Here is a 14,654-nt window from a genome sequence, read left to right as displayed (position 1 = left end):
GTGACAGCTTATAGGATTATTCTCAAAGTCCCATAAACGAATTTGTATCTATAACATCACGAAGATGTAAATGTGTGAGTTACAAGAGTGCCATATATTATGCATTGGTCTGTTTCATATATCTTACTATAAATATGAGTACTTAACGGATTACCCTGACCTTAAACGACTGAGAGTTCAGTATCATGGTAATATACTCCATCATGTTTCTAACACCATTGTATCTCTTAAATTAACATGTCACTAAGAAGGTTTCGTGGTCTAGTTGGTTATGGCATCTGCTTAACACGCAGAACGTCCCCAGTTCGATCCTGGGCGAAATCATCTTTTTTTTTGGTCCAATTAACTCAGTTACAGTTATTTATATCTTTTCTTAATATTCTTCTTCTTCTACAGTCTATAACATAGTCAGAAAACGGATAACCGTTGCGTTGTGATCGCATAGTATATATTTTGCATCTCTCGGATAACTCCGACAGGGCGCATAAAATGATTGCTGTTGCTATATCCCTTTCCTGCATTATAAAATCTGGTGTAGCAATCGTACTATAGGGTTACTATAAAAAAGGAACGGAAACCCTGAAATTTTAGTATTAATTTTAATTAACGAAAACACAATGCTGCAAAATAAGGAGGAAACAATTAGTTTAGGTACATATTTATTTGAAAGAATCCATCAATTGAAAGTTCAATCAATTTTTGGTGTTCCAGGAGACTTTAATCTTACATTGTTAGATAAAATTGATGAAGTGAAGAATTTGACATGGAGAGGTAATGCAAACGAATTGAATGCCGCATATGCTGCAGATGGGTATAGTAGAGTTAGAAGTACTGAATCTTCGGCAAATGGATTTGCATGTCTTGTGACAACTTTTGGGGTTGGTGAATTATCTGCTTTGAATGGTATTGCCGGATCGTATGCTGAACATGTGGGATTGTTACACGTTGTTGGTATCCCAGCAACCTCTGCTCAAGACAAGCAATTGTTACTACACCATACATTGGGTAATGGTGACTTCACTGTTTTCAGACGTATGTCTTCCTCCATTACGCAAACTACCGGAATGGTAGCGGATGCGGCTAGTGGTCCGCAAGAAATAGACCGTGTTATCAGGGAAGCTTATATTAATCAAAGACCATCATATTTAGCTTTCCCAACCAACATGGTTGAATTAGAGGTTCCAAAGTCAGCTTTGGACACACCTATTGATTTGTCAATTCCTGATAATGACCCTGAAACGGAAAACGAAGTGCTTGACAGAGTCACGGAATTAATTTCTAATTCTAAGAATCCTATTATTTTGGTCGATGCTTGCTGTGCAAGACACGGTGCTACTGGTGAGGCAAGGAAGTTAATTGATCTCACTAAATTTAAGTTTGCAGTAACGCCAATGGCTAAAGGAGCTAAGTATATTGATGAAGATCATGATAGATTCGCTGGTGTTTACGTAGGTACGTTATCTTATCCTTCTGTTAAAGAGCAAGTTGAATCTTCCGATTTAATTTTATCCTTAGGTGCTATGCTTAGTGACTTCAATACTGGTTCTTTCTCATACTCTTATCAAACAAAGAATGTTGTTGAATTTCATTCAGATTATACTAAGATTAGATCTGCGAATTATCCAAATGTGAGAATGAAGCATGTATTGCAGAAACTTTTAGAATCAAATAAATTGAAAGAAGCAGCAAGCAAATATGAGCCTGTTAAAGTTGAGAAGGACCCATTTCCTGAAGAGAAGAGGGATGAACTGTCTAAAATTACTCAACAATGGTTATGGAGTAAATTGTCTGGTTGGTTAAGAGAAAATGATATAGTTATTACCGAAACTGGTACTTCATCGTTTGGTATTATCCAAACGCAATTTCCAAAAAATACCTTGGGTATTTCTCAAATATTATGGGGCTCAATTGGATACACTGTCGGAGCAACATGTGGTGCTGTTATGGCAGCTGAAGAGATTGACCCTAATAGAAGAGTCATATTATTTGTCGGTGATGGTTCGTTGCAATTGACTGTTCAAGAGATTTCATCAATGATTAAGAATAAAACCAAGCCATACATTTTCGTTTTAAATAATAATGGTTACACTATCGAAAAATTAATTCATGGTGAAACTGCTGATTATAATAGTATTCAACCCTGGGACCATTTGAAACTCTTGGAAACCTTCAAAGCTGAGGACTACGAATCTATAAGAGTCTCCACTGTTAAAGAACTTCTGGACCTTTTCAGTGACCATAAATTTGCGAAGAATGACAAGATAAGATTGATAGAACTTATGTTTGATACAATGGATTCTCCTCAAAACTTAATTGAGCAAGCTAGAATTACAGCTCAAACCAACTCAAATTGATTTATTGTATAGAATACATAGGGATTACATGAATATATGACAATCGTAATGATTAAAACCTAATTTTTTGGATTAAAAATATAATCAGGGAATAACGATTCCCAATCTTCATTGAATAAATCTGATGTCATTAATACTGGAGGACCACCAAAAAATTCTAAACTTTCATCGAATAACAATTCGGTATTTGCATTTGCTATCGTCTTATCATAAGCATGGTCATTTTTATCTGTACTAGAAATTGCGTGTAGTGATGGTCTTGGATTGACTAATGACGTAGCAGGCTCATTCGGTGAAAAACTACGGTGTTCAATATACTCCTGGCCTGGCAGCGGTATCGATGGAGGCCTCTTAAAGTTTGTTGTGGAAGATCGAATTTGCGAATTACTTTCAAGCGGTCGTGGTAATTGAAAAGGTTCCCGGCCGTTTTCCTGTTGTTCGTTATTTGAAATATTTGGATATTTGGAATTGAAAACGTTCTCGGTATCCTCGTTATTAGTATTCAGAGAACCAGTATGATTCTCCTCTTTCTTCAAATCGCTCTCGTTACTATGACTGTATTGCAATTTTATTTTAATCAATTTGTAAGATTTTTCTGCTAACTTCCAGGTCCGAGAACAACCATGTAATACGCTCATAAAGAACTGCAATCTTTCCTGCTTTTTGTTCACTAACTGTTTACTCGTATTAGTAAGTAAAATTACTGAAATAGAAAGAATAGAACAATAAACCATGAATATTGAAGCTCTTCTTAACCCATGAGTCTCTTTAAACCGACGTATAGCAACATATAAGTCTTCAATTGCATTAGTACAAATAGTTGCCGGTGACAAATGATGCTCCTCTACAGCAGATTTGGAAATACCAACAAAAGGTCTATTAAGACACAATATAAGGATATAGTAGTAATACCTGATGCACAGAAGGGTTGGATTATCAGCTGTTTCCTGTAAGAAGTTCTTGTCCCAAGCCAAGTCTTCGGGCAATGATTCTTTCCATTTCATTATATGCATATTATATTCAGAAAGCTTTTTCATTCTGGACAATAAATTTAAATCATCGTTGTTTTTATCGTGATCATCCTCTGATCTAGTAAATATATCATTCAACATACTATCTGAAATATTGATTAATTTAATTACGTTTTTTAATGGATTTGATATTTGAGTATCTTTCTTAGCCTCGCAATTAGGGTCAAGATATCTGTAGTCATCTATCCATTCTAAATCAGGTAAATCATCAGTTTCAGGTATAGAAGCATCAGATATCTTCAATAATGAAGGTCTACCTAATAATAAGCTTATAAAATGATCCGCCATATAACTCCCCCAGTAAATTCTGCTTCTAATAGCCACATCTAATGGGCTTAGATCATCATGAGACTTTAAAAACCATACCTCTGGATTTAATTGAAAACCAAGATCAAAGCCCATTCTCATAGCATTACCACTAAGCATCCATCCAGAAGAATTTGAACCATCACAAATATCATAAAATGCAAGCAATAAGAAACTCTGTAATGACGTAATGGATGGGTGGTCCAACTGTGATAAAAGGGAAATTCTTGCCTCATTATAAAACTCAATGGATCTCGAGTATATTTTATCATCATCAGACATTCTTGATCCTAAAGCGCAAATGCTCAATACTAAATTCCGTGAGCAATATAAACTGTCTGGTTTGGGATCAAAAAAATCAATCAAGAAGGCTTCTCTAAATATGAACATGTTATGGTCAGGATATTGCCAAGTAAAGAATAACTTTAAACAATGCAATATACTGGGATCTTTATTAAAGTTATTTATAGATGGCTCTTCTCGCTTTGATGGTGCTTTTGAATTCCTGGTTATCAAGTCATTATCGTAAACACTTGTAGGTCCATAAACCGACATACTAGAATTTTTTATATCATGTTTTGTCGAGTGGTATGCATAATTCTCAATTTCTGAGGAGCTAGTATTATAATCCTGGTAATCCTTGTTAATGAAATCGTTTAGATCTGTAGAATCGATTAATTTTTGTTTTGCTTCTATTGAGTCAAGTTTTTTAAACTTTTCGAAAAAATCCGTTATATTCTCTATTTGTTTTTCAAGATTAGAAACATAATTAGCTGGCGGTCTCTTTTTTCTCATGTCGTTAACAGTCTTGATACAATCAGCACCAACTTTTGTACAATTTGAACATGGATATTCAAAGTTGCATTTAATCTTTCTAGTGCGGCATCTCTGACAAGACAATAATCGTGGGTTTGTATTGCTGTCTGTTCCTTTGTTATTCGCCTCCTGTTTCCTTTTTTTAGGTAGTGAAGACATATAATAAGTGTTACTTTTTTAATATCTGGGGATAAAAGATGAGTTTTTCATGAAAACAAAAAAAATTACGGTGCGAATGTACGCAGAATAAATATATTCCTAAATCAAACAACGAACTAAATTAAGAATAAAATTTGATAAGTTGTATAAATTACTGCAACTATCCCAACAATTATTAAAATATAATCAAATATTTTAAAAAATTTACCTTTCCAATCATTTTGTCTATCAAATTTATAAGTTTTCAAATGAATTAAGGGTGGGTAGATATATACGAGTGGAATACATGCAAAACACCCGTTGAAGGAAATGAATTTATCAATATTATTTGCATTCAAATATGCAATTATGCATATCGAGCTAATTAATATTGCTCTAATTAAATTCTTGGACCACTTAATTGACGTACTATATTTGCCTGAAAAGTGATATAATTTACCTTCATCATCCTTCTTACGGGCAGTTGTAGTATTATCATTGAATAAGTACGAATTGAAAATTAAGGATTCTAAAATCTTAGTTACTGGAAACAACTGGAGGGGAGCTGTTAAGAATACCGCTAACGAGTAAAGTAATGATATGAATTGGACTGATAACTTACCCTGTGGTAAATTCAAAATAATGATTGACTTTACTTGATCACCAAAAGTCGAATATCCAAGAACACCAATTGACATGAATAATGTCGTTATAACGCACATACTGATCGATAAAACCATAGGGAATTTCTCTGGTTGAGCCATCGAAGATTCAATCGGTAAAATCAATCCAATACCTTCAAATGAAGTAACGGCAACCCCGATTAACATTGACCAGTTACTAGAATTAAAATAGACTATATTATCACCCACACCTTCAACAGAAATCTTCATAATTGAAAAATAGAATATAATTATTAACCCAATAACAATAAAAACCGACGATATCAAAGAAATTATAGATAACTTGGCTAGATTCCTAATGAGTACCAAAGGTATTAATAAAATACATTGGACTATGACAATATTCCGTGTACTCACATAGTTGGCAGAAAAGTGTAAGTAGTTTTCGATAAAAGAAATCAAATTTTCTGCTGTAAATAAGATATATGTAGCCACAAATCCTATTTGGGAAATCAATATAGATATTAGAATACAAATTCTTAATGGTTTTCCATGAGTCTTAAACCCTAATTCACCGAATGACGATTTGTTTAATATTCTTTTAGAACGAATTAAAATAATATAACAAAGAAATGTCAATATACCAAAGCATAACAACATTATAGCAGAAAACAAAAGACCTCCATTAGAGAAAGCTTTAGGTAAAAACAATATGCCCGAACCCACTAACGCCTTAAAAACTAAGAAAAACGTTTTGGGAACATTGGCTGCACCCTTCTTTTCTGGTCTAGGTCTACGAGTAGGAGGAGTCCTACGTTCATTGGGTAGTAATAAAGACTCTTCATCAAACGTTTCCTCGTATTGTTCTTCATTATCATCATCATCAAAATTCTCCCCCGCAAAACGACCATATATGCTCAAAAACTCAACAAAATTTCGAGTCAAGAAATTGGGGGGCTCCGTATTTTCCTGCAACGACTTGTTTATCAAAAACTCTCTTCTGAATCCCCCTGGAATATTTATGTCACTGGCGGTGGATTGTCTTCTAGACTGACTTAAGAAGTTCGAAAACGAAGATGATCTCGTTCTCCTCTTCAGGTTCGTCAACTCCTTGCTGCTAACATTTTCTAGCTGCAGGTATAGATGTCGAGCTACATCTCCTCCTTGTAATTTTAAAGTGTCTTCTTGGTTCACTAAATGCTTATTTATGGTTTTCAAATTAGCATTCTGGGAATTGATATTCGAGATTTGCTCCTGATAACTTCTATCGTTTGAAGAGTTCGAATGATACGAATTTTCGGACGCACTGTGTGTTAATGTTCCTGGCTCTGTAGCATCCATTGTCTGTGTATTCGATGACTCGATACTTCCTTTTTTGCTCATTTGCAATTAAAATGTATTATTATCTATATCCATGTTAGCTACTCATAGAATTCACCACCTATGTTGGTCGTGCGAATTACCAATTCCTCATTGCGATGTCTTCCACAGATCGAATAACTCAAGGCACTAGTGGCTCTTCTTCATGAGGTCACACTATTAGTGAGTGAAAATATGCAATACATCTCCATTTCCAAACTATTAACTATAGCGCATTTACGGACTGCTCTTTTTGATGATACATGGAAAAACATCTATCTACTCCGCTGATGGTGGATAAAGATATTTTTCCTGTCATCTTGTTGCATTATGAACCCCCTCCTTCGGACGCATTTCCTAAATAAAGAATACCACTCCGTATGACCTAAACAGAAACTAATTACGAGATCCTTGCACCAGACCAAATCATGACGATGCTTTTTATAAATTCAATCACCCGTCGCAGCCCTGCACCACTTTGCCATTCCAGGCGGGTTATTCTTGGTATCGAGTTTCTCCATAATTTCTTCGCCGGCGTATTGTGCACGCCGTAATTTACTCGTGTTGAGTAAAAGCCTCCTACTCGGCAAGCGTATAAGGGGTTAAGCTCATTAAATAGCAGTCTCGTAATTTGCCGGGCAAAGGGACTTCGTCGGGGACTGCGCTAATTGGTCTTGTGATCAATCTATCGAATGCGGTTAAGCTCGTGTAGCCAACCGTGAGCTAAACGACGACATTTTATGACGAACGGAAATTTATTAAACCTTATTTTTTCTTCTGCATAGAAGTTACTTCCACTGCACCAAAAGTGCATTTATCCATTTTGGTTCACTAATCCCCGCAGTCCGTCGTTGCATCTGCTTTTAACCATTTGATATTTAAGCAACTAATTTCCAAACAATTACTTTGTTGATAAACAATAATATACTATAAAAGCTAAAAACGAATAATATATAGTTTGTGTTAATATCATATAAGACTAACACGAATTCGAGTGTACATGGACAGAAACTACTGGATAGCTACTGGAAAAACAATATCGATCTAGTGTGAAAGAATAATAGCTAAACTACTGGATAGGAGCAAAGTTTCACACGAAATAAAGAAACAATTACGAAGTAAAGAATACATAAAACTGAAAAGGAGCCTATAATAATAAAATAATAATACCACTAAAATGCATACCGGGTTCAGCTATGACGATTTAACGAACTACAAAACAAGAAACGCACCAACCTTCACCCAAAACATAGACTACATGTCAGAACACACCATCAACGAATATAATTTGCATCAATGCTGGAAGCGTAATAATTCACTCAGGGTGCGGTCCCAAAAGGACGATATCAGTTCAGTGATACCGTCGAGTGCTTCCAGGCGGTTGGAAAATGCCTGTTGGAGAAGGTGGTACAAGCAAATGAGGCAATTACCCGAGGTATCACCTAGCTGTATCAATTGGAAGAAGGATGAAGATATCACTTGGTTATACGGCCCCAAGTTTGACACTGATAATTTCAATTTATGCTCGGACAATTTATCGGTTGGCGCCTGTGATTCTGCGAGTGCGAAGTGCGACTCCAGACATAGCTCGGTAACCTCCTTATCGTCAACATCCTCACTTCGCACTATGGACAGTGATATTTCAATGGATTTCGATCAGCCGCAGGATCCTCGGACCAGGACCGCCTCAAAATCTAAACCCTTCAAAAAGGTCAAATTTAGCTACATAATAAACTCTCGTGAAATCATAAATGGAATGTCCATTGACTACGGTTTTTTGGACGAAATGTGTTTATAGTTAACAAAAGTATATATATACCAAATATGTACAAGTCATATACCATTAATGAATAATTCGTCATTACTACTCGTTAAATCGATAATGTCTACTCAGTGATTTGCTACTTTCGTATCCTATACTTGCATATGTCCGTAAGATTAATGGCCCGGTATAGATGTCGTTTCTATTGCCGCCCGCTGATAAGTTCCTTCCGACCGCCTACCTAATTTCCTTTCCCAAGGAGATCTTGGTGTACTTCCGCGACGACATTTTGTATATAAGTTCCCGGGTTTTAGACCGCCCGCATGATGGGGATTAGCGACCTTTTTGTTTCGGAAGTGTTGGATGCACGAGGTTTCCCGGCTAAGGTGTTTTTCTATTGCTATTTTGTTGAGCATACATCAATTTGACGTGATGAAGAAATTTGATATACAAGCTGGGAATTCGGTATTAGGCCCCTTACGTTTACGACCCACCAAAAAGAATGATTTCATGTCATCCCTCAATATACAGAGGACAGGTAATAGCTACATAATATATTTGCTCACGAAGATTCTAAAGATTCTCATCTCATACATAATAATCCCTATTATTCATTACAAGCAGCCAAGTACTAAGTACAGCGCCAAGTTATCACCAGCAGCTCGTAGAAATTAAGAGAAAAATGCAAGCCCTGGAATTATTGTAAGAAGGAGAATTATTGCAATGGATGATAATATAAATAAGAATAATATAGCTAAGAACATGTAAGTAATACTCATTAAAACCCAAATTAGTAAGAAGAATAAGAAATTTAAGCGCTATTGTGCAACTATTTCAACTTGCAGAAACTTCTATAAGCATATTTTCTTCTCTCTTTCATTGTTTAAATTATACCGGATGATTAAAACGTCGTACATACAGAATAAAGCCTCTAGACTGATCCCATTTTCCAAATTTACCCATACATCAGTTCAATGTCTGCTCGGTGAGATAATCCGCCGAAGGTCACACAACAGATCCTGGCACCATACACCACTGCTAGCTCTATCTACGTTTGTGAATTAAGGTGGATATCCCCACTTTTTCTGAAGCGACTCCTATTTTCTTGCATTTTATAGCAAGTTACTGTATGAAACGTAAGAAATACAATAAGATTTGTGAAGTATCTAATTAAGGAATGATCTATATTGATGTCCACCATAACAGGAAACGACAGTGTTTTCCAGACTTCTGAAGTGATAACATTGTAAGCATTACACAAGATGAATCAACTTTTTTGTTTATTCTTCAATTCTTCTTGCAAGTCCAGGTTAAATTTTGGCAAGGAATTAACATTATTCATAATTTGTACGTTCTGTAATAAGAATTCATCATGATTTTTCATTAATGTATCCAATGGCTTCTTCAAAGCTTTTATTGATTGCGTTAGCGATTTATATGGATCCTCTTGGCTTGTCATGGAGCTGAATTTGTATAGTCGAAGACGTGTTTTTATTCTCATTTTTGTTTTTTTTTTTGTTGTCTCATCTGATCCAAATTTGTGTTTTGTTCTGCTTTCTATATAGTGTATATACTGCTTCCGTATTATCTTGATGGATATTAAGTGACAAATGAATAGCGATGACGATTCCGTATTTAATGATGATTTAAACGACTCAGAAATAACTAATCTTATCCACAATATCCCTCTGTCGCTGTCTCTGTGTCTGTCCCTGAAGAATAAGTTACAAAGGAATCTATACGGAGAGATAATTCCTGAGCAGTACGTTGAAATTGATTCATCCAAAGGTTATACAGAGTTACCTCCTACACACCATGCCCTTAATTATGAAAATTTATCCTCATATATTTATCCCACAAACTTTGAAGTTCGTGATTATCAATTCAACATTGTGCAGCGTGCGTTCTATGATAATTTATTGGTTGCATTACCTACGGGTTTAGGTAAGACATTTATTGCTAGTACTGTTATGCTCAATTTTACTCGATGGTTTCCTCGGGGCAAGATCATCTTCATGGCTCCCACAAAGCCATTGGTAGCTCAACAGATTAAAGCATGTTGTGGGATTACGGGTATACCAACTTCAGAAGTGGCGATTTTGTTGGACAAATCCAGAAGAAATAGAGCAGATATATGGGATTCGAAGACGGTGTTTTTTACTACACCTCAAGTGGTTGAAAATGATTTGACAGCGGGTATTATTGACCCGAAAGAGGTTGTTTTATTAGTGATTGATGAAGCTCATAAGTCTAAAGGTAATTATGCTTATAATAATGTTGTGAAATTTATAACGAGGTTCAATATTTCGTTCAGAATCTTAGCTTTAACTGCTACACCTGCTTCTGATGTTGAAGGTGTTCAAGAAATCATTGATAACCTTTCAATCTCAAAGGTTGAGGTCAGAACAGAACAGAGTATTGATATCACTAAATATATGAAACAAAAGAAAATTGAAAGAGTAACTGTCTCACCCTCGGTAGAGATTTGTGAGCTTGTTGATATGTTATGTACTGCAATTCAGCCCGTGTTATCGATGGCAAATGAGCGAAGAATATATGATATGAGTGATCCACTGAAAATTAATGCCTTTCAAGTTATTGACGCCTCCCAAAGATTATTAAAGAACCCAACTATACCAGAGGGTCTAAAATGGCAGAACTATTTCATTTTACAAATTTTGAACGTAGTAGGTCAAGCTTTGAGAAGGTTAAATATATATGGAATAAAATCATTTTATAACTATTTTGACCAAAAGCATAAGGAGTTTACAATAAAATTTAAAAATAAAAAGTCAAATAATCAAACAGCTGCCAGGTTTTATTTTCACGATAATATTAAGTTAATACTTGATAAATGTAAAGAGTTAATTGCAGATGATAATTTTCTAGGTCATCCCAAGCTTGAAATTTTAATCAACGAATTAGATGAATTCTTTAAGGAAAATGAAGCAAATGATTCTAGAGTAATTATTTTTACTGAATTTAGAGAATCTGCTCTAGATATTGTAAGTTCGATTGAAAGGATAGGAAGTAACTTAAGACCTCATATTTTCATCGGTCAGTCTAAAGAAAAAGAAAAATTCGATGAAGAAGCATATTTAAGTAAGGGAAAAAAGGGTAGGACGAAAGGTAAAGCTACAAAGGGCAAACAGAATAGTGAGACTCCTGAGAGATCGACCTCGCGTACGAGTTCAGAAGATGCTCAGATTAAAGGTATGAATCAAAAATTACAAAAAGATTTAATTAAAAAATTCAAAAAGGGTGAATATAATATATTAGTCGCAACGTCTATCGGTGAAGAAGGTTTGGATATTGGTGAAGTTGATTTGATTGTCTGTTATGACTCCACCAGTTCTCCGATTAAGAATATTCAAAGAATGGGTAGAACAGGTCGTAAAAGAGACGGTAAGGTACTCTTGTTATTTGCTGGAAACGAAGAACTGAAATTTGATAAGGCAATGGCTGGATATGAATTTATTCAACAGCATATAATGAATGGTAGGCTAATCACGTTAGCTCAAAGTAATCGCATAATACCGAAAAGTTATAAACCAATAGTTGAAAAGAAGTTTATTGAAATTCCTGAAGAAAATACAGAAATTAAGGCTGAAGAAGATGAGGATGAAATTATAAGAATTGCTACACTGTATATGAATAATAAAGGCAAAAAAGTGACCAAGTCCAAATCCAAGTCTAAGTCTAACTCCAAATCTAAAAAAATTGAAAAGAGGTTTTTCATGCCTGATAACGTTACTACTGGTTTTCAAAATGTTACTAGTATGGTTAGAAAGGCAGATAGTGATAAATCAGTGGCAGACAAAAGAAGAGAAAAAGATCTCTTAGATAAGCTTTTAGATTCGGATACTGAAGATGAATTATTAATTCAAAGTAAAAAGTCACCTGTAAAAGAGAATCAAAGCAAGAGACCTAACTCGGAGCATATATGTGAAGAGGACTCTAGGCAAGAAACTGAAAATAATAGCAATGAGTCAAATGGTAGCTTTGAGAATGAAAATGATCAAAATAAAGAAAGTGGGGTTTCATATCCATTATCTTATCGTCAAACTCCTCCTAAGTTAGGAATAAGACGATTATCGCCCCAGGTTAGTATGAATATAAACCTTGATGCCCCAGTGGCGACTGAAGAAGCTGCACCATTGGTAACAGGAAAACTGACTCTGCCGCCTGAAAATGTGGCTGAAAAGAGAAATTCACCAATTCTAAATTCAAGCAACCGGGAATGTGCACCTAAACAAAAAACCTTGGGTTTAAAAAGAAGGAAAGCTAATAGTATCACCGATCAACTTAAGCGACACTATAGTAGAGTAATTAAACCTAATACAGCCTATCGAACAATTACGGTCAGTGATGATGAAAAACTGGTCGAGGATAGCATAAACAATCAGCAATTGCATAAAAATAAGAATTTAGGGTCCACTTCAGATGATGATGATGCATTTGATGAGGGAGACGTATTTGATGATGGTATGGACGATGAGCTAGCGTTGATCGCGAACGACAAACTATCTTCCTTTGAACGGTCATTATCGCCAAACCTTCCAGCGCAAAATAATGCTTCGGACGAAGTATATAAACATGAATTCTCCCCGGGAGAAGGCGTTTTGAACCAAGAACAAATGCTAGAACTCTACACCTCGTATTTTTCTCTTTTAGATCCTGCTGATAGAGTTGATTTTTACGATCCCTTGAACTTCAATCAAAAGCCAAATACATCAATAAATCATCGTGGACGAATTGGCCACAGTCAAGTCTCTAGAAGGCTACTTCAATCTTCAAAATTCATAGGGTCAGTATCTACTACAACTGCCAAAAACATCGTGAAACGTTACGCCCAAACCTACAATACAACAAATCATCAACATAATATGCATATTGTTCAAGAAATAACGAATTCCAGCTCTAAATAACGATTTTATAGATATAAAACATGTATATACTTCATGAACTTCACTTCAATTACTGCAAAAAAAAATGATGATGATTCTAAAAAGCTCTATTACCCGGATAAATGTCAAATTTGTATAAAAGCGCACAATCTACCTTTGAAATGGTTTCACCATTTCCCTTCTTCTCTTCTTCTTTATCTTTATGCAGGGGCATTACGTGTATCAGTGAGGATTCGTCCGAGATCATGTTTTTGCTGGTTGAAAACTATAACCTGACAGCTCCTTATTATTATGGCTTTATGCTTTTGATATTAAGGGAATTTTTGGAATTCTTCTTTTAGATTTGACACTTCTTGAAGGTCATTATCAATTCTTCTATGTCAAAAAGAATACAGTGAGGGCATTGTATCTGAAATAGAAGAATTGAAGAAACACTCTTCTATGTATAACAGTTTTTATTGCCTTATGCCTCGCTCGGTTTAATGATGCCATGATTAAATCTTGAGCTGGATACAGTTATTATCAGCTTGATCGTAAGATTGGGTATATAAATGAATAATAAGTTGTAAGAGGTCAGAAAAATTAAAGGTTTCCTTTGAGTGCGATGACACCAATGTTGTATGACAGGATGGTGGCATTGTAATTATAAACCTTTACATTTATTTATTGTAGCTACAGCGTAGGTTGTGAACGAACTACATCAAAGCTCGGTTTTGTGTTACAAATAGAACTGAAAAGCGATTCGGGATGAGCATTTGTTCATATATTTAGAAGAGAACAGCGATTAAGAAATACATTTAGTAACAGGCCGTGTAACATGTTCAAGAAATTCACGAAAGAAGATGTTCATTCTCGCTCTAATATTAAATCGTCTGCTCAAAGAGGATTAAAGACTAAATTTGTTGCGCAATTCAATGATTTAGAACCAGTGATCGACAATATCATACCGAAGAAATCTCAAGCAATTCTTATTAAATGTGAAGATAAGATCCAATTATACTCTATTGACAACGAGGTTGTGTTGTTTCAACACTTTGATGACTTGATTCCAGATTTGAAAGTGGTCCATAAATACCCACAATGTTTCCCAAGAGTTCAAGTTGACCGTGGTGCTATCAAATTCGTTTTGTCAGGTGCCAATATTATGTGTCCTGGTTTAACATCCGCTGGTGCTAAATTACCTGAAGAGTCATTGCCTGAAGATACGATTGTCACTATATATGCTGAAGGTAAGGAAAACGCCTTAGCTGTTGGTAAATTAATAATGAGCACTGATGATATCAAGTCTAAAAATAAGGGAATTGGTATCGAATTAGTACATTACTTGGGCGATGGTTTATGGGGATTGAAAGAATGAT

General features: G+C 35.3%; 6 protein-coding genes and 2 non-coding genes across 8 annotated transcripts; 6 read left to right on the top strand and 2 right to left on the bottom strand. All coding sequences in view use genetic code 12, as the record gives it.

Moving 5' to 3' along the window:
* The first annotated feature begins 250 nt into the window (after positions 1-250).
* Positions 251-324, top strand: DEHA2D17006r. Its single transcript has one exon. It is a non-coding gene; the product is annotated as a tRNA-Val (tRNA).
* Positions 325-617: 293 nt separating this feature from the next.
* DEHA2D16984g (DEHA2D16984p) lies at positions 618-2,354 on the top strand (the record flags this gene model as incomplete). Its single annotated transcript, XM_002770283.1, has 1 exon — positions 618-2,354. The coding sequence occupies one exon, from the start codon at positions 618-620 to the stop codon at positions 2,352-2,354; it is 1,737 nt and encodes a 578-aa protein (XP_002770329.1).
* Positions 2,355-2,413: 59 nt separating this feature from the next.
* DEHA2D16962g (DEHA2D16962p) lies at positions 2,414-4,666 on the bottom strand (the record flags this gene model as incomplete). Its single annotated transcript, XM_002770282.1, has 1 exon — positions 2,414-4,666. The coding sequence occupies one exon, from the start codon at positions 4,664-4,666 to the stop codon at positions 2,414-2,416; it is 2,253 nt and encodes a 750-aa protein (XP_002770328.1).
* A 116-nt stretch (positions 4,667-4,782) lies between these two features.
* Positions 4,783-6,651, bottom strand: DEHA2D16940g (DEHA2D16940p; the record flags this gene model as incomplete). Its single annotated transcript, XM_002770281.1, has 1 exon — positions 4,783-6,651. The coding sequence occupies one exon, from the start codon at positions 6,649-6,651 to the stop codon at positions 4,783-4,785; it is 1,869 nt and encodes a 622-aa protein (XP_002770327.1).
* A 1,153-nt stretch (positions 6,652-7,804) lies between these two features.
* DEHA2D16918g (DEHA2D16918p) lies at positions 7,805-8,425 on the top strand (the record flags this gene model as incomplete). Its single annotated transcript, XM_459221.1, has 1 exon — positions 7,805-8,425. The coding sequence occupies one exon, from the start codon at positions 7,805-7,807 to the stop codon at positions 8,423-8,425; it is 621 nt and encodes a 206-aa protein (XP_459221.1).
* A 1,574-nt stretch (positions 8,426-9,999) lies between these two features.
* DEHA2D16896g (DEHA2D16896p) lies at positions 10,000-13,317 on the top strand (the record flags this gene model as incomplete). The annotated part of the gene is made up of 1 exon (XM_002770280.1): positions 10,000-13,317. The coding sequence occupies one exon, from the start codon at positions 10,000-10,002 to the stop codon at positions 13,315-13,317; it is 3,318 nt and encodes a 1,105-aa protein (XP_002770326.1).
* A 175-nt stretch (positions 13,318-13,492) lies between these two features.
* SNR14 lies at positions 13,493-13,626 on the top strand. The gene has a single exon (XR_003013368.1). It is a non-coding gene; the product is annotated as a U4 RNA (small nuclear RNA).
* Positions 13,627-14,113: 487 nt separating this feature from the next.
* On the top strand, positions 14,114-14,653 carry DEHA2D16830g (DEHA2D16830p; the record flags this gene model as incomplete). Its single annotated transcript, XM_459218.1, has 1 exon — positions 14,114-14,653. One exon carries the CDS (start codon positions 14,114-14,116, stop codon positions 14,651-14,653), a length of 540 nt encoding a protein of 179 aa, XP_459218.1.
* Between the last annotated feature and the right edge of the window lies 1 nt (position 14,654).

Source organism: Debaryomyces hansenii (genome assembly GCF_000006445.2).
Source record: "Debaryomyces hansenii CBS767 chromosome A complete sequence".
NCBI lineage: Eukaryota > Fungi > Ascomycota > Pichiomycetes > Serinales > Debaryomycetaceae > Debaryomyces > Debaryomyces hansenii.
This window is presented reverse-complemented; position numbering and strand designations above follow the sequence as displayed.